The sequence below is a fragment of the Lepisosteus oculatus genome, chromosome 1 (assembly GCF_040954835.1).
Source record: "Lepisosteus oculatus isolate fLepOcu1 chromosome 1, fLepOcu1.hap2, whole genome shotgun sequence".
NCBI lineage: Eukaryota > Metazoa > Chordata > Actinopteri > Semionotiformes > Lepisosteidae > Lepisosteus > Lepisosteus oculatus.
In genome coordinates this window covers 77,940,849-77,959,542 of record NC_090696.1, presented here as the reverse complement: position 1 = coordinate 77,959,542, position 18,694 = coordinate 77,940,849, and the positions used below count along the sequence as shown (strand labels likewise).

Here is an 18,694-nt window from a genome sequence, read left to right as displayed (position 1 = left end):
GAAAAAACACTTTCCCAGACGTTTCCTATACTCGGGAGCAGGGACGCCACCTCCACAGTGTATCACACAGTGAGAAGCCATTTACAGATAAGAAAACATGTTGTACGGGATCACAAGCAATCTTTGAAAAAAAACAAACATTGCTTTGAAATATCGTCGTTGCCACAGAGCAAAAGGTCCGCTCTGTCATTCCAAGATCTGCGCCCGGTCTCTGTTCTGTATGTGACAGAAGAGGTCCCAGATAAGTGTGGCGTAGTTCCCCAGAGCAGATGTGGACAACTGTGAGAATGACGCGGAGAGGGGTGTCTGTCCAGTCGAGCACTGTGCCACACCCCACTATGGAGCAAAGCTTTTTCCGCTCTCAGTTCTTGTATGAAGGAACATCCTCAGTTCGTCTTTTACTTCGTATCTGGAACCTTTGTTCTCATGTCACTAGAAGCCTTTTTTGGCAGATAACGTATTGCAGACAGTAATGAGGGCAGTAAAAGTTCTGTCACAAGTGTGGCAAGTGCACTAATAAACTCCTCAGTAACACCAGTTTTAATGTAGGAGTCAATTGAGGCTGTGTATCTGGCAGACTGTAACTGCCATAAACTGTGAACTAATCTGGAGGCTGCTAATCGGCAAATGATTCATTGGTTTATTTTTTCTTGTGTATGTTGTGTTTGTTCAAAACCTACACCCAAAACCTTCGCCTTTGCACTGGATTTTTTTTAAGTTGTCAACCAGCCTCGTGGAGTTTTGGCTTGCTCCGGAGGATAATTAAAATGGCTTCACACACTTTCCCTGAACTGGTTTCAGTTTGTTTTCCAAGTACTTTATTTTTACTGAACTTGCAAAGCAGTTTGGAATGCGTAATCTTCAGACAACTCATTGAGAAAATCTGTAATGTGCCAGGATTGTACTCTCCCGGGCTCAGCTGCTTGTTTAGTAGTAGCAGTATGAAGAAGAAATTTGCATTTATTTTGGCTGCTTCTTCCCAGAGGGTCCCAAAGCTTAACCTATTGGACAGGACTTGCTTTATCCACCCTGAAGTGCAGCCCCACCTGGGCGACACACAGGGGCCATTCTGCACCAGCAGCCCCACCTGGGCGACACACAGGGGCCATTCTGCACCAGACTGTTCAAGCTACTAGTTAAAATGTGTTTCTTGATTTTAGTGAACCAGTACAGAAACAATCCCATTGACCATATATGGAACCTACTGTATATTCACTGAGAACAGATTTCACAAACCACTAAAAATGGGCTCAGTACATTTGTTTCAGACTTTTGGAAATAATAATGGATTTGGGCTGGTAAATGATGTAACTACAAATTCGTCAAATATTACTGTCCAGCTGTAAATGATGCCGTGTTCATCTGTGAAGTAGGACAGTACAGGGATGCTGTGCTCTTAGAAGTGTCTTTCTGGGCGACGTGCTGTAAATTGATGCAGTCTCACCTGTTGCCCACACTTCCTCGTACTCTTTTTCTCATTCAAGCAGGTGGTCCTGACCTTTGTTCAGGCTGGTTTCTCAGGTTCTCACACTTAATCAAACACTTCACTCTTTTAAGTGCAGAGCAGAAGCTGCGCTAAATCGAATAATCACACATGTTTTTTCGGGCGAGCTTTTTGGCAATCGGCTTCTGATTTTTTCCGTGTTCCTGGGGCTGATGTACTTCTGAGCACCAGCCACTGCTGTGCTGTTCGTCCGGACTGAGGTCTGGGGCTGAAACTAGAGAACTGGGATGGTTGGGATCCATTATTCCAGATCCCAACGATCCTGGCCACAAACTGCTCTCCCCCCTGCCCTCTGGCAAGCGGTATCCCACTGTTAAAGCACAGACCACTGGACTTAAGGGCAGCGTCTATCCCACTGCGGTGCGCATCCTCAACAGCTAACTACAGTGCTTTGATACTCATCTGCACTATGAACTTTTTACATAGTCAACCATTTTTTTCTTTTGATCTCACTACCACATATATATTATTATATGATTGTATGAATATATAATAAATATTTTTTCCGTAACATATTTATTGTTCCTGTTGTCTACATTGTGCAGTGTTGTCTGTAGCACTGTTTGTGTCCCGGTGCGATGAAGAATTCCAGCGTACGTGTACACGTGGCAATAACCTACTGTACTGGTCCTCTACTAGAAGAGAGCTTGCCTGCCCCTCGGGCCTGCAGCATGGCGAGGGGTGGTGTTCAAGGCTCAGGCCGGGGACGAGTAGCCCTGCCCCCACCTGTCTGCAGAGCCCCCCCTGTCGGGGTCAGTGACTGCCGCGGCAGGTCCTGCCTGCCACTGGGAAGCTCTGGGGCATTTCGGCGTCTGGTCCTGGCCGTTGGCTTCTCTCTTCCTCCGAGTTCATGGCACAAACTCAGCTTTAGGAAAGGCCAGCAGGAAAGTTTCAGTCTACACTGCAGGAGCCACAATGATTTTGATGTGAAGTACTGTAGCCTCAGACCAGAGGACTGAAATACAGGAGGTACAGTTTGCGAGAGAAGGTTCTGATTGTGTTTCAGGTTCCCCTGGTTGTCTGGTGTCCCTGGCTGCGTGCTTTCACTGCGCCAAAGTGAAGGCAGTCCGGCAGGGTTGGATGCTATGAGAGAAGTGTGCTCTTCTATTGGCGGTGGTTATTGCCCAGCTGCAGAATCCTGCTATTAATTACTGTATAAGGTTTATGGCGGACAGGGGAAATAGCACCCCATTTTCTGAAACCGGTTGTGTCAGTTTAAAGAAGCACAGTAGCAAGAGGCAATGATTTTCTGTTGCTTTTGAGTTAAAGTGGAGCAAATTCTGAACTTGGGAGACTGGTAATTGTTGTAATGGAAACTTCTGGGAAGTGCAATTCAAAACTGAAAACAGGAGACACTTATATACCCAGACAGAGAAGGGAGAACCGGAGGCACTTCTGTACTCGGATAGTGATGGGAGAACCGGAGACACTTCTGTACTCGGATAGTGATGGGAGAACAGGAGACGCTTCTGTACTCGGATAGTGATGGGAGTCTGGAACAGGCTACCTAGCCATGTCCTTGAAGCTGATACCCTGTTTTCTTTCAGGAACCAGTTGAATGGGATCTGGGATCAATTAACAGGAACAGGATGGGCTGAACTCCCTTCTAGAACGTGTTCATCTTGAATTTGCATTGCTACCCAGTAGTTTTTGCTGCTTCTGCCGTGGACAATGCTCATTGATCTTTTCCTGCGCCTGGCTCTGACGCTGTGCCCCTCTTGTGCCTCTGTTGCAGCCTCGGCCCCAGTGAGCAGTGTGAGTAGACGCCGAGTTCCTCCAGGATACACCCCCCTGTGGGCGAAGAGGGGCGCCATCATGTCCTGCATCACCATCGACCCCGAGCTCAAGCCTGGAGAGTACGTCATCAAGAGCCTCTTCGCCGAGTTCGCGGTCCAGGCGGAGAAGAAGATCGAGGTGGTGATGGCCGAACCACTGGTGAGTTCAGCTCAATGCGCTGATATTTATCTTCAAAAGTATAAACATGGTTCAGCTCATTTGTAGTTTGAGAATGTCTTATTGTTGTGCAGACTTGGTTATTTTAGAATTTTGTGATTGATAAATGGAACTTGTGACCCCCCCCGAACTAAAACATGGCCCGTGTTTATTGTGAGCATTTGGTCAGGTATCGCTGATTAGAACGGGAGATTTCGAGCCTCATTGAAATGAACTGCACCACGACACTTCTTCACAGGTTAAGCAGGCTCGCATCCTCCCCGTCTCCGGGTGGTTTAAATGATGAGAGCGGACACAAGCGTCTGACGTCCCCGAGAAGGGAAGTGAAAAGAACAGAACCCAGAAGTCTTGAGGTTAAAAGGGATTAGAGCCTCGGTATAGAAAAGCTTTTTTATTTAAGCGTTAATAGGCGGCCTGTGTCGGTGCCCATCAGGGCTGTGAGTTCGTCAGCTGTGGGGCCAGGGCTTCCTGTGTGCATCACAGCAGGGCTGTTCAGGCGGTGCGGATGAGCGAGAGCAGCCCGCTGGATCGTGGCTTTGGACTTCTTTGGACATCAGCGGCGAAACGGCCCACATGAGAGAGATCACAGAGAGCCAATGGAAATACATTTCCGAGAGGCACGAGCCACCTTCAGGGACTCGTGGGTGAAGGGGAGGAATTGAAAGCTGTGCATTCTGGGAGAGCCCGCTTGTGCCGTTCCTTTCCCAGAGGCGATCTCGTGTTTTCCCTGGAATGCCTGGCAGGGAGCTCTGGCTGGGTGGCTGGCGTGCGGCTCGCGGGGCCACCGCGAGAGGCATAAGGCTTCATTGTTCGGGCCGCGGCGATGCACAAGGAGCAGCAGCTCCTGGGGACGCTCCGGCGTTTCTCGCTGCTGGACTTGGGCAGGCCCGGCAGCTGAGAGGGAGGAGGTTAAGGACCCGCGATGCCCGCTCCGCTGACTCGTCCCGCCGGGCTCCGCGACCCACAGTAGCCATCATATCGGCGCTGAATGCGGTTCCCTTCCGCTGGGAATCGCAAGTGATTTGCTTGCACTCCTGAATTTATCAGCCCATCCATCCAGTGTGTTCCCACCACTTGCTCCAGTGTGTGGTTGTGGGGAAGCCAGAGTCTATCCCAGCAAGCACTCTCACTTATTCATTTTTTTTTATTAATTATTTTTAATTATAGAGCGGCAAGTTTTGGCCTCCTTGTCCTCTTTTCCTGAAACTTGGCGATTTTATGGAAGCATCATTTAGCCCTGAATTAGATGGGAGTGTTGTTCCAAACGTAGCCAGTCTCTGGCTTATTATTTCTTGAAGAACTTCTTCTCATTGTGGCCGTGAATTACAGTATTTCATGCAACTTAAGTCTAATTACAAAACCCTTATTAAATGGCCAGTTTGGTTCTGTGCTGCTTCTTGTCCTGTTTTCTACCTTTTGGACAGCAGGGGGGCTTAGTGCTTGGGACTCCAGACCAGAGGGTTGTGGGTTCCCAGCTGTGACACTGTAGTTGTGACTTGAACATGGCTACTTCTCCCGAAAGGAATTTTAACGTGTGGAAATGTCTGTTTTTTCATTTGAAAAAAAAACAACTGCTCAGTGGGTTTGCCCTTAAAAGACGGTGTACGGGCCTGCATTTTAAAATTTATTTTCTCTCATTTTCAGGAGAAGCTGTTGTCGAGATCTCTTCAAAGAGGAGAAGATCCTCAGTTTGATCAGGTCAGTGCTCCTTGCTCAGAATTCAGGTTCCACACAGCAGACTGGAGCAGGGCCTCCGGGCCTGGGCTCGTCACTGCGAGGGCTGGGGGTTCATATCCCTGCTGGGGCCCTGCTGGTGCGCCACTCAGACTCTTCCAGTGGAGCGCCGTCCTCTATAAGTGGGTGCAAATCCAAGTGTCCTTGGTTCAACACGTCAGCTTGGTTAAATAATAATAAACTTTATTTTATATAGCGCTTCTCAAAGCGCTTTACAGAATGACAACAACAATGAATAAAAAGAATGTACAAGATAAAACACAATTACAATACACAGCGGAGACCGTGGATGGGTGGTACTAAGAAAAGCAGAGGGGTGAAGAATGGGACCAGTTCAGTAAAGGCTCTTCTTAACAAGAAGGCTTTAAGTCTGGATTTGAAGGAGTTTAGAGAAGGTGACTCTCTGATATCCTTGGGCAGAGAGTTCCAGAGCTTGGGGGCATAACAGGAGAAGGCCCTGTCACCCACAGAGTGTAGACGGGCTTGGGGGGCAGTGAGGAGAGCAGAAGAAGAGGAGTGAAGGCTGCCCGGTGGGGAGTAGGGCGATAATAGCTCAGACAGGTACTGAGGTGCCAAGCCATGGAGAGCCTTTTAGGTGAGCATGAGGATTTGAAAGTCCACACGGAATTGTGGAAATAATGGCCAGTTGTCACCTGGGAAAAAGCTGCAGAGCTGGAGCAGCCTGTCCGCAGAGGCCCAGATTGGGATTCACGTCATGCTCCTCCAGGGCACCGAGTACTCTTCCCAGGTGTGGGAGGAAGCCATGTGTCGGAGGAGACTCTTGCAAATGACCATGCCCACCTAAGTAAAAACACCAGCATTGTGCTCCTGACACACAGGCTTCTTATTTGCCCAAAACACTTCACAGGACACCAAGAGGGCTAAAGGTCACCAGATGTGGTCCAGATATAGGTGATTATGGCCGTCGCAAGGTGCTTTTTTTGTGAGGAAAAGTTAGGGGGAAAAAAAAGAAGCAGCTCATTAAAACATTATTCATGAACCAGATTTTCTGCTGCTTAATTTGGCAAGATTCTTAGAACCGTTCATGAGACTCTTATGTGGAAAATTGACATGGGATTTGAAACCTTCTCGCCTAAGACTGCATGCAGATCGGCACCTGCCCATCTGATGCTGATTCAACATGTAGAGGGGAGCTGTTTATTCTTATTAAAAAGGCTGCTACAGCTAATGGGAACGAAGTAGCAGACTCTGAATCCAGAGTGTAGTTGTGTTATTTATTGTTGTGGCTACAGATGGAGAAGAGTTTTTACAGACGAGTCTTAAACTGTGTGTGAAGCTGCAGTGTTGCCTGTTTGTTCATTTATTTTCAGTGCCTTTACAGCACCTCATGCAATTTTAATGTACCTGCACCATCCAGGGATTCATTTACAAAAGATGGTGAAGATCTAAAATATAAAGCTGACAGATGCTAGCAAATGTATCCTTGTGAGCCCATTTCATCAGTCTGCCCTTACAGCCTGGGGAATGTGCACTATCGAGAGCACTGATAGCACGGCCATTCTCCCCCTCAATACACAGAGAGCAGACACTGCAGTGTGTGCAAGACTTGCTTACCTGCTTACTTTACTGGCCTAGATGGAAAATTGCTTTTTCAGGCAGGTATAAGATGTAATGCGATACGTAGTACATTAAACTGCATATGAGTCCATTAACAAATAAAAGACATGCATGAATAAGATCAAAAATCAAGTCAGAAGTTTTAAATAATCCTCACCATGCAGATATAGGAAGATAAAGAAGTTGGGTCCTCAGTGAATGAGACAAATACAGATAATGCATCATGAAAATAAAATATAGTAATAATTTACTTATCCAAATGAAGCAGGTTACGAGAGCCGTGGGAGTAAAAGATAACCTCGTTCTGTGGCTGGGAAGAGCTTGCCATCCAGTCCGGACAGGATACATGAGGAGGTCGAAGGCATTTGAGGGTGGAAGCAGTGATACTTGATCTTCCATCCTTTGCTCAGCAGAGTGGTTTGTCCCCCTACTATGCGTCACATTGCAGCAGGTTACAAAAAAAAAAAGATTTAGTGTCCCTTTCAGTGCGGGAATTCCTCAGATGAGAACAGACTTCAATATTATAGTTGGATCAAAGAAAAGAGCACAGCCAGACCTCTGCTTCAGACAAACAGTGTACAACCCCTCACAGCACTTCAATGAAAGGACTTTTAATGCTGGCTGAACAAATCTGTTGTCTTGCATTATCATATCGGTTAGTTCTCAGTGGCGTTTTCTTCAGCTCATTCCCCTGCTGCTGTCTGATCACGTTGCTGTCCAGCAGCGAAGGGTCTGTCCTGCTCCCTTTCTTTCCGGGCCGGACAGAGGCTGAGGACGAAGCAGCCCTTTCCGAAGGACTCAAGCCTGAGGTTTCCTCATGCACACCTTACAGAGGTCCCCTGCTTCTGTGCTTTAATGTCTTAAATCACACAACCTGCCCTGAGGAGACATTGAATGCATTTATTTTTCAACAGCTTTGATTTTCTCATTTTAGTAGGGATTTTCACCACAGGCCTGATTTTAATGTAAGGATAATATTGTATTTTACAAGATGGGAATTCCCCTTTGGAGTTTTGAAATGAAACTATCGTGGGTTTTTTCTATTTTTCAAAAGTCCAGCCCTGTGATCAGAACGATTCCTGTGCTGCCCCAGTGCGTAGAGCCCATCGGTGTAGCTTCCTCAACTTCGCAGGAAAGGAAACCGTATGTCCCCTTATAACAGAAGGGTGTTTTTTGCTAGTTCAAAGTATAACATAATTTATAGCAATATTGTAGGTGTTTAAAAGTTGCTTTCTTCCCCCATTTGATAATCTTTCTGTAGACATTTAGTCAGATTTAAGTTATTTAAAATGTAGCATTTTTAAAGTTATTCATACTTCAGATTGTATGAATCATAGTTGACTACACTTGGATAAATGCAGTCAGAACAGAAAAGATTTGCTTTTCAAATCATTTGTATAGAAGTCTTGACTAACGTTAATAACTGCACTAAGCAGTGTGTTCATTTAGTACGATCATATACATGAAGTGCAGTAATGGACAATATAATTTTATTGCTTCAAAATGCTTGTCAGTATTCGACATGTTATTGTTCAGGTGTTACTTGAAAGGGATGGCAGGTGTAGTGAATTGGCCTGAAAGTATGTTACGATGTCATTGTAAGCCCAGATCTTGTATCTTGCCATGTTGGGTGTGAACTCACTGACACTATTAAAATCCAGCTGAACTGCATTTACGCATTTTGCAGTTCTTGGTAAACAGCCAAGTAGTCTTAATTGCAGATAAACCGCATCTGCTGTCATGATTTTATGATCTTATGTAGGTGTTTAACTTGCCAGCCCTTGTAAAACACAGAAGGTGTTTCAAGTGTAGTGCGCTCCAGGGTGTGGGTGCTCACTAGGCACTCTGGGTGTTAGCTGCTCCCCTGAGCCATTTTGCCCGACCCCAGTGCAGGGTCTCAGACCTTTACCTTTCAATGCGCAAGATGTTTCATTGCTTTCCATTCCCCAGTATGAAGGGAGATTTTTATAGCTGGTGGTTTGGCGATTAATTTTTTTTGCTAAATCTTGGAGTCACCAGTAATTTTCATTTCATACCCATCCGATTGGGACTCCAGTTGTTTCCCTACCTGACTGTCCGGCAGCAGTTCCCCAGGCTGCCCGGAGAGAAGGAAGCCCCTCTGGCAGGCAGGCAGGGCGCCGGCGGGATCCCCGCTGCCCGGCAGGCGTATTGGTGTCGCCTGGCGAACAGGCCGCCAAGCCCTCCGTGCAGCGCTGCCCCCGGCTGCAGCGGTGTGTGTGTGTGCTCAGGCTCCGGCGCGCGAGGCTGCCCCGGGGGGGGGGTCAAGCTTGCGGCTGCGAGCCAGCCTCGACGTCACTCGCTGACGCACATTAGCGCTGCTGCGCCGAGCCGGCAACCTTAGAAATTAACGCCGGAAGAGTGGGTCTCCAGTGCCCGCAGGATCGGTGCGCATGTAGACTCGGCAGATCCGCCTCCTGCCACGCTGCCTGACTCGTGTCCCCCAGCGCCGGCGCTCCTGCTCCGTCCCGCACCCCCTCCGCGCTGCTCGGCCCCAGGGCGCCCCGTTTCTCTTCTGTTGTGGCGGTAGAATCACGAGAGGTGCTGGCGGCGCCTGAAAGGACTCAGCGTTTTGGTTTCCAAGCCCACTCTCCTTGACCCCGATACACTGTTCCCACTCAAACCGAGCTCCTCTGAAGCGGAGGGGCCCGTGCTGCATGTAGCCCTGCACTAGCGGTTGGAACAGAGTGTTCCTGCTCTGCTGCTGGGATGTGCTTGCAGGGGACTGGCCCTGCGCGCTTTTCAGAAAGGATGAGCAGCATGGCACAGCAGGTATTGAAGCCATCAGCTGCTTGTGTTCAGGGAGCAAAAATAGAAACGCATTATTGTTTTAAACCTTCACTTAATAAGGTAATAAAGACTCCGATTTCCAGCCGTTCAAGCTGACTGGTCCAACACGCTTCTTTGTTAGCACGTCACTGTGCTGGTTGTGCTTCCGTCTTCTGCATGAAGCTGTCTGTGAAAAACGAACAGTAGTACGTGCAAGTGAGATGGTGTTGGTTCTGTGAACATCTTCATTTCTTAATTTAGATAATTTTGCAATTTTGAGTTGTGGGTTGTAGCAATTTCTCTTTTCAGGGTCTGTACTTAGAAAACTTGACAGGAAAACCTGTCTGGTATTATGTGCCTTTTGTCTTTCCCAGCTTTTATCCTCTCGTAAGTTTAATGAAGTGCTCTTTTTTTATAAAACGCCTGTTTCTTTGCCGAAAAGCTTGGTCAGGGTTTTTTTATTCAAGGGGGTTTTGAGGGTATAGCCGAGGGACGGGGGTAAGTTGAGATGTGTTCACCGCTGCAGTCCAGGAGTGCTGCTGACCGGCCTTGCGTGTGTCTTGCTGTCTTGCAGTTGATAAGCTCGATGAACTCCATAGCGGAACACTGTCTGCCCTCCCTGCTGCGCACCCTGTTCGACTGGTACCGGCGGCAGAGCGGCACGGAGGACGAGTCGTACGAATACCGGCCGCGCTCCAGCACCAAATCCAAAGGGTGGGCCGAGATCCTCCTCCGCCGCCGCCGCCCCCCCCCTCCTGTCCGCACGGCAGCCCCTGAAGGCTCCGAGAGAGGCCCTGTGTTTCTGTCCTGCCGAGCATCTTCTCAAAGCACGTTTCCTCTTCATCTTTCTGTTGCCTACACACTGTGCCACAGCGGCCGGAGCAGCGCGTTTGCGTGATGTGGTTTAGACGCATGGCTTCGACGGCAGGGCTGTGGGGTGGCTGGGGCTTTCATCCACGCGGCCGACTCCTTCGGCTGCTGGTTTCCGCCTCCCTCGGAACTGCACCCAGACTTTTCCAGGGCTTGTTGACGGGTGTCCTGACAAAATGGGCTGCCGTAACAGTGTGTTAAAATGTCCAAACAAACCCCAAGAGGGGAGAGAAGAGCTGATTGTTCTTTCTTTCCTTTGTGTTTCAGAGACGAGCAGCATCGCGATAAAGATTACCTGCTGGAGAGGCGGGATCTCGCTATCGATTTCATTTTTTGCCTGGTTTTAGTAGAGGTTTTGAAACAGGTAAGCTTCTCTCCGGCTGAAAGCCATCTACATCCAGCAACGTTCTTCACCTGCTGTGTAAAGTCATAAATAATTCACGTACAATTGCATATTCATTTCACATGCAGCTGAAAGTACCAAGTTAGTGAAATTAGTAGCCTTTTCAATAAGAAGACATAAATTATGCATGTCTTTACTAGCTGGATTATTTATTATATACACACGTTGACTCGGATGGGGTGAATTCTCCATTTGTGAGTAATTTAGTGCCAAGACTGTACATACTGCACTTCCTCCAGCACAGGCATGCAGCAGTAGAGCTTCAACTAGAACAAATTCGGAGTTGGGAGAAAGAATAAGATAATTGGCTTTTTTTTCCTTTTAGGATTCTTATGTCTATTGTCACCTTTGCGTATCAATGTAATATTAGTTTGTGTCACAGAAAACTAAGGCTGTAATGCTTCTGCTTCTTCAGGTGAAATAAACCTTCAGTGTGAATTTTGCAAGAGAGGCAAAGCAGTGAGCCGCAACTTGAGTTAATGATCAACTGAGACTCAGAAAAAAAAACACAATTTCCTTGGGTGTCTTTAGGAATATCCTACTGTGCTTCCAGGCCTTGGCCATAAAAGCCCACAAAAAGTTTATTTTTATTTCTTTATGATTTATGCTGTCATTTCCCCCACCGTATTCCCGCATCCTAAGGCAGAATGTGACCTTGGCGTGACCTCATTTGTGTCAGGTGACAGAGCTCACTGTCACTGTTCCCCAGCACCTATACCTGCCAAAACCCGGATTCACGAACGGGGCCTGTGACCTGCGTGCATTCAAGTTTTCGATTTTATCCTGGCCTTGCAATTCAGAATGTCTGGCACATTAGTACTAACAAGTCAGCAGCCCAGAACCTGTCTTGAGGCTGTCTGGTGTTTAATCGGGTGGGCATCCTGCTGGCATGGCAGTGACTCGCCCTTCCCTTGCTTCAGGTAACTCACAAAGTGAGTCTCGTTAATTGGTCGCCTGCGTCAGGAGTTACTGGAGCTGTTTTGCTTTGTTAAAAAGATGCGGCTTCAGTATCGCCAATGCAAAGTGAAAAGGTTTCGTGCGGAGCGTGCAGCAGCTCTGCATTTCCATGTGTCCTGGAAGCTGGGCGGAGTCATGTGGGCTCTTGTCGGTTCAGCCTTCATTCCTTGATGAGCGCTCAGCACGTTATAAGGGAACACGATGGACCAGTAGCTCAGAGAGAGCATTTGCATGACTTCTCTTCCCTCGTTCGAATGAAGCCAGATTTATTTTAAGGGGAACTGCATGGCTATTTTTATATTTCGGGGTTAGAGAGAATTAGCATTAATGAGTGCATTTCAAACTGCAATGAAAGTAAAATGTACACAGTAACTTGAAAACCTCCAATTTACATCACAAGATAGATTAAATTTCCAGGTCTGCACAGCGCCATGTTCTGTGATTCAAAACGTCCCGTGATGTGTTGCCGCCGTAAGACCTCGTAAACAAGCAGACTTGTGAATACATCTCTTTTAATCGTTTAGAAATATTGCTCTCGACTTTGAAATGGCTTTGTAGAAAAATACAGCTCGTTAATTCTGCATGCACAGTCTGCTGCACACATTGTACTTGCACTTGTACATCACAGTACATCAGTCATTACAGTGACTAGTGAGCAGGAAGGGCAGCTTCATGCCGTAATTCGTGAGAACTCAGGTCAGAACTTGGCAAGACCAGGGGTTTGCAACAACAGGGCGACTTACAGTACTTTCACAAATTGCACAATTTTGTGCTTAATTCGAAATTTGTAATTCTTTTCTGTACCGTCAATTAATTTATTTCATTAATGAGATTTAATAACAAGTCTGAGAAATTGGAACTGCAGTTCCCCATTAAACCCCCCTTTTCCCAGCTTTAACGACAGGATGTTAAGTTTACTTTTCCAAATGTGCAGCTCGTTTCACCCCTTTCTGTATTTTTTCTGGTTGCTTTTGGTGAAAATCTCGACAAGGCTCTGTAGACCTTAGCCTCTGCAGTTTCCTGCAGATTTCATTCTGTGCTTGGCCACAGTGAACTAATTCTCCTGGTCACTAACGACCGTCGTGTGTGAGTGCATGAGCCGTCTTGTTTCAGCTTCTCCTGGGTGTCGTCTTGCAAGAACGACACCATGTGGGGCTCTTTCTGCGACAGAACCTCATCTGTAAAATATTAGCTTTGGCACTGCTTCAGAAGTTCAGTGTCTGGGCGGTGAAAAATGCTCCCTCTGTGCATTCCTAAAGCGTGTCTGTATGGCTGTGTTTTGAGCACAGACAGGTGAAGACATGCTATAAACATAACTGAGCCGGCTGCCTAGCCTTTGTGTTCCTAGCGTGGGATGCAGGTAGTCTTAATTAAGCCTGATGCTGTCTTTTCATGGCCTCCATATGGCAAGTACACAGCACCCTTTCCTGACATTTTGTCCTCAGAGCAGATTTTTCACAACTCCTGTCGAACTGGCATAATTTATTGAAGAGTTAGGACTTTTATGGATTCAGGAAATATGTTTGGAGAATTGTGCTGTGTAGTTCAATAGATATAGATTCCCCTCTAGATACGTAGAGCCACAAGGGAGCTCTGTATCAGAGCCTTGCATTTGTTTTCAGTAGTTCATCTGCACATAGGTCAGCTGGAGGTTAACAAATCCACAAAAAGGACGCTGTACTGGCTCGGTAAAAATACCTTTCGCTGCAGTTGGACCGTGCCATCTGTGCAGGGCTTCTCTGAAAGCCATCCAGACTCTTTTCAGAGTTTTGCCCACTGGCAGTAGGAGTCATTTTCAGGGTCTGCTGCCTGCAGCATCACTGGTGTTTATGAGTCACATGAGAGCTGAGGGGACCAGCAGTGACATGATGAAATGTTTGTTCTGCAGATTCCTGTTCATCCAGTGCCAGATGCTTTAATACATGAAGTTCTGAACTTGGCTTTTAAGCACTTTAAACACAAGGAGGGGTAAGTCAGACACGTCAGCCGCCTTCTGGGGCTCACCCTGTCCCTCAGAGCTCCAGTCTCACCTGGTGATTCATTTCACCTTGTTAATCTAACAGCTCTCCATGACTCTGCTTCTCCTTCTCTTGAGAGCTGTCCTGTTCTGTGCTTGTAGTTCCAGTGTTTTATGGCAAATGTGTGTTGAATTAAACGAGATAGAAGGAATATCCCTATTTTACAATGAACAAATATACATTTTATGCTAAAGATGATGATTAATATTATTAGTAATTGTAGTAGTCATTATGTTATAATTAGAAAATTGTTTTCAGAGAGTATTGGATGGGCACATTTTTCATACGTGACAAAACGAATGGCTGCTGCTCTCAAAATGTCTCAGACTGCTAACCATTAATTCAGTTCTTGAGCTGATCCTGTCTGTTGGTGGGTTTCTTTCACAGGTACTCCGGCCCCAACACTGGAAACGTGCACATTATCGCAGACCTGTACGCAGAAGTCATAGGGGTTCTCACGCAATCCAAGTAACGCAAAGCATCCTTTTTTTTCAAACCCTGCAACATCTTAAAACATGTAAAGTGGCATCAGCTGTGAACTGAGTTCAGACGAGGGTGATGCTGCGTGTGGGAGAACATGCTTTAGTTTTCTTTTAGTACGGCTGTGCTGTCTTTTCCATGATTCCTTGATGACTGTAGATTGCTTTTACAAGCACTTGTCCTCCTTTAAACTTCAGGAGATAGAATGCACTGGACTGAAGTGTTTCTTCTATATAAATTATTAAGCCTACAAGTTGTCTTTGAATTCCAGCTCGGGCACTTTCAGGTTTTTTAAGCCCTGAGCAATCTGTCCTTCCAGTGGATGTCGGGCAGAGTTAAATGCTTCCAGTGCTGCCAGGCTTTAGTACATGCATGAGCACGTTAGCCCTGATCTCAGAAGAGCCCAGACAGGTGCTGATGTGAAACATCTGTTACTCCTGTTTGCAGTCTGGTGGGAGAAAGACTGTGGGTAGCACACCTACCCTTCAGACAGGCCTTTCAGTTTGTTGTAGTTGGTACAGATTGCTCTGGCCGGATTGTCACGTGTCGCATGTTCTGTTTGCAGATTTCAGGCCGTCAGGAAAAAGTTCATGACGGAGCTGAAGGAGCTCCGACAGAAGGAGCCGAGTCCCCACGTGGTCCAGAGCATTATCAGCTTGATCATGGGAATGAAATTCTTTCGGGTCAAAATGTACCCGGTAGAGGATTTTGAGGCTTCATTTCAGTTCATGCAGGTAAGAACGAGTGCCCCCCCCCCCCCCAGGTATCTTCCTGGACACCCAGACTGGCATTCTTTTTCTACAAGCATGTCCAGATGTTTCTTATAAAAAAAGTACTTTTTGTTGCACCTTGGTTAGCCAGTTGTTTCATGATGGGCAACTTTCATTTGTCCAGTTCATGACTGGCTGTGGCGCTTTCACAAAGATGAGTGCTTATCTGAGAACAACGGAGAGACAGTCTCTTCGGATTTTGTTCCATCCCCTTCAGATGTGTGGAGGTGGATGTGTGTTTTAACAGATCATACGCCACTCCTGGAGGGTCTGTGCCGACCAGAGGAAAGGCACGCCCCTTACCGAAGTCACCCCCTAACCACTTCTCTCAGGAGCAGTTACGAACCAGATCACACACAGTTACGTTCATACTAGCAGATACACCTTGCTGTTAGTTTCTTCAGGGCTCTCGGCTTCCAGTAGAGGCTCTGCAAATTTCATTCTCTGTCAGCTCCAATGGTATGGCCTTGGCTCTTTTTTGCCATATGAAATCCACCCATATAATTTAATTACTTTTCATCTGTTCTTCACAGCATTGAAGAAGGGCATAGTTGCATCCATTCCTCTATTGCTATTGCTCTTAACGCTGGACATTCACGCGTTGGGAGCACGTTTGTAATTGTATGTTGTCCGGTCACATGTAGGACATATATAAAAGCAATAAATTAAAATGCTGCTTCATAGAGATAAAACCACTCACCGCATGTAATTATGACTATAGTTATAATTTACTTGTAGATTTTAAGGTCCTGTACACTTCAGTGTACTGTGTAAGATTTGTTTCAATTTTAGCATATGAATATAGCGAAAAAGGAAACATAGCATCTGTGCTTTTCGCTTAATTTGGAAAGAATTTTGTGCATGTTCAGTATTGCTTTTAAAGTCTTAAGACACCACACAGCAGAGGGTGGAGCTGTTCTCGGATGGCATTAAAGAGCTTCACAAAGACTCCTGTGAGGTTTGTGGTCGGGCAGGAAAACAAAAGACATCAAAGCAGTTTAGTGTCACCCTGAGAACAAAAAAGGTGTTTGCCATTCTGTTAATTTTTAAACAAACGCAATTTAGAATTTGCGCAATGCCTTTGTAACGTTCAGGAGAAGAGCTTCCGGGAGGCTGTTTATCTGTGCGAACTGTGGCGCAGGAGGGAACGGCCCCGGCACTGCGGTTCAGTGCTGGTTTCTGCGGCCGGTTTGTGGTGACCTCCGCATTCTGATGCAGTCGCGCCCTGTGTGACCTGCCCCGCTCTGAAGCCACACTTTTCCACTGCGATTGCTCTGTCAGCCTGAGGTGTCCCTCGGAGAAGGGAGATGTGGCCTGAAGTGCTGCTGCAGTCAGGTCACAAAATGAAAAATAATTAAATTCATTAGATGGCGTACAGAGTTAGTCAGTATGCTCCTTCACAAGGCAAGGACTCGAGGGAAGCAAGTTACTGAGGTCACCAGGGCACCTATTAACTTCACTTGACCGATTGACGTTAGCCTAGACCATGTAATTGGAATTAACGTGATTGGAACTAACTTGTCTGCTAAATTGTTCGCTCATTCCAATCGTATATACCGACATCCTTGACTTGTGAGCTCAGCAGGCAGTGTTGTTGCCAGAACACGAAGGGTCTGAAAGGAGTCAAGCCTGAGTTTCATGCCAGTAGTCTGTAAAACCAATGCTCTCTACAAGGAGCTAGTTCCGGTCTACTTGTTTCAGAACACAGCATTTAAAACCCTACGACTGTGACCCCCAGGGGGAGTTTTCCCTTTTGATTACAAACCTGAAACTATAAAATGATGATCAGTTTTAGGCCTGGGGGAAATTTAGCCAGGACACTGGGGTAACACTCCTACTCTTTTCGAGAAACTCTCTGGGATTTTTAATGACCACAGAGAGTCAGGACCTTAGTATTACGTCTCATCCGAAGGACGGCACCTCTTTACCGTATAGTGTCCCCGTCACTATACTGGGGCATAAGGACCCACACAGACCACAGGGTAAGCGCCCCCTACTGGCCCCTCTAACCTTTTCCAGCAGCAACCTCAGCTTTCCCAGGAGTCTCCCCTCCAGGTCCTGACCAGGCTCACACTGCTGGGCTCCAGTGGACGGCCAGCTTGGAGGTGCACGGGGATACGGCCACTAAAGGCCTTTGAAGCTCGTGCTCCTCTTCAGCGAGTTTCCTGAAGAGGGCCGATGGGCACGCTCCCCTGTAGCGCTTTGCTCGGCGGCCTCGGTCAGCTTGTGCTTCAGGCTGGGAGCCAGCAGTGCCCGTGACATCCTTCAGACTCACTGCTGCTGTGTAGAGGATGAGAAGCCAACAAACAGACTGCTGGCTCATACCCTCGTGTCTCCCTGCGATTTCTCCGAGCGCGCCAAGATGCTCTGCGCTTCTCCTTTTGTGAAAGATGTCCCTGTCTTACGCGTTCGCCCTGTGTTGGTTTTCCCAGGAGTGTGCCCAGTATTTCCTGGAAGTCAAGGACAAGGACATCAAGCACGCCCTGGCTGGCCTGTTCGTGGAGATCCTGATTCCCGTCGCTGCTGTGAGTATGCCTGGAGACCAGCGCAGTTGGAAGCAGGGGTCGCCCCAGTTCCCCATGCGGTTGCGTTCTGCGTGTAATTGCTCATCTTCAGCAGTAAATTATAGCCACCGCTTGTGGTAATTAATGCCATTAGAATAAACACACATCATTCATATTGCAATAAAATTAACAACACGGAAGGCTTGTTCCTTTGGTTCAGTAATGGCTTTCCTGCAGGAGAGATTCTTCATGGGTTTAATCACCTTGCCTTGGCACAATGCACACGCCAGCAACTGACATCCCACGTGGCTCAGGGAAGGAATCCCAAGCTACGAGTAATGAAACTGCCAGTAAATCCAACGCATTTCTTGCACAGGGCCGTAAAATCTAAGGTGACTTTTCTGTCCCCGCAGGCTGTGAAGAACGAAGTAAATGTGCCATGTTTGAAGAATTTTGTGGAGATGCTCTATCAGACCACCTTTGACCTCAGCTCAAGAAAAAAACACTCTCTGGTAAGTGGTACCCAGAGCTCAACCGGCCTTAAACAATATGCATTTGGAACTTTTTGCCTCTGTTTCCTGTTCATTTCCTTTCTTTTTTGTTCTGTCAGTCAGCACTGAACTGTGTCGTTGCCCTAGCCAGTGCTGCGTAGTGCTGAGGCCTTGTCATTCTCTCTGGTCTCAGTCCGCAGACTGGACCTCAGGCTCCCGCCCTGTCCTTTCAGTCTGCCTCAGCCCGGAGAGCAGCGCTAGACGTGTTCTCCCTCGTGCTGGGTTCAGTCTAGCTCGTTTTGTTTCCTTCCCAACAGGCCCTGTATCCCCTGGTCACGTGCCTGCTGTGTGTCAGCCAGAAGCCGTTCTTTCTGAACTACTGGCATATATTTCTACAGAACTGTCTGTCACATTTAAAGGTACGTCTTAAGAAGGTCTTCTTGGAAAAGATTAAACGAATTAAAGGTTTATAATGTATGTTAATGAAAAAGAAGCAGGCTTTTTTTATGCAGATGCCTTATGGTTGTGGTGGGGGGTAACTTACAGGCTGGATTCTGGGAGCCTAGATGTCAAGGTCGGATCAGATGAGATGGATAAAGAGTTTAGGGCTGTCAGCTTCAAGCCCAGTCATTGTCATGACTACAG

General features: G+C 47.1%; 1 protein-coding gene across 23 annotated transcripts in view; it reads left to right on the top strand.

Moving 5' to 3' along the window:
- Positions 1 to 18,694, top strand: part of fryl (furry homolog, like) — a 127,380-nt gene that overhangs the window by 56,808 nt on the left and 51,878 nt on the right. For all 23 annotated transcript variants that reach the window (XM_069193691.1, XM_069193758.1, XM_069193731.1 and 20 more), the window contains 10 exons: positions 3,240 to 3,439; positions 5,102 to 5,155; positions 10,131 to 10,270; positions 10,694 to 10,790; positions 13,675 to 13,754; positions 14,192 to 14,272; positions 14,850 to 15,018; positions 17,487 to 17,579; positions 17,972 to 18,070; positions 18,367 to 18,468. In XM_069193691.1, the coding sequence (XP_069049792.1) occupies positions 3,240 to 3,439; positions 5,102 to 5,155; positions 10,131 to 10,270; positions 10,694 to 10,790; positions 13,675 to 13,754; positions 14,192 to 14,272; positions 14,850 to 15,018; positions 17,487 to 17,579; positions 17,972 to 18,070; positions 18,367 to 18,468 (1,115 nt within the window). The remainder of the gene's footprint in view (positions 1 to 3,239; positions 3,440 to 5,101; positions 5,156 to 10,130; positions 10,271 to 10,693; positions 10,791 to 13,674; positions 13,755 to 14,191; positions 14,273 to 14,849; positions 15,019 to 17,486; positions 17,580 to 17,971; positions 18,071 to 18,366; positions 18,469 to 18,694) is intronic.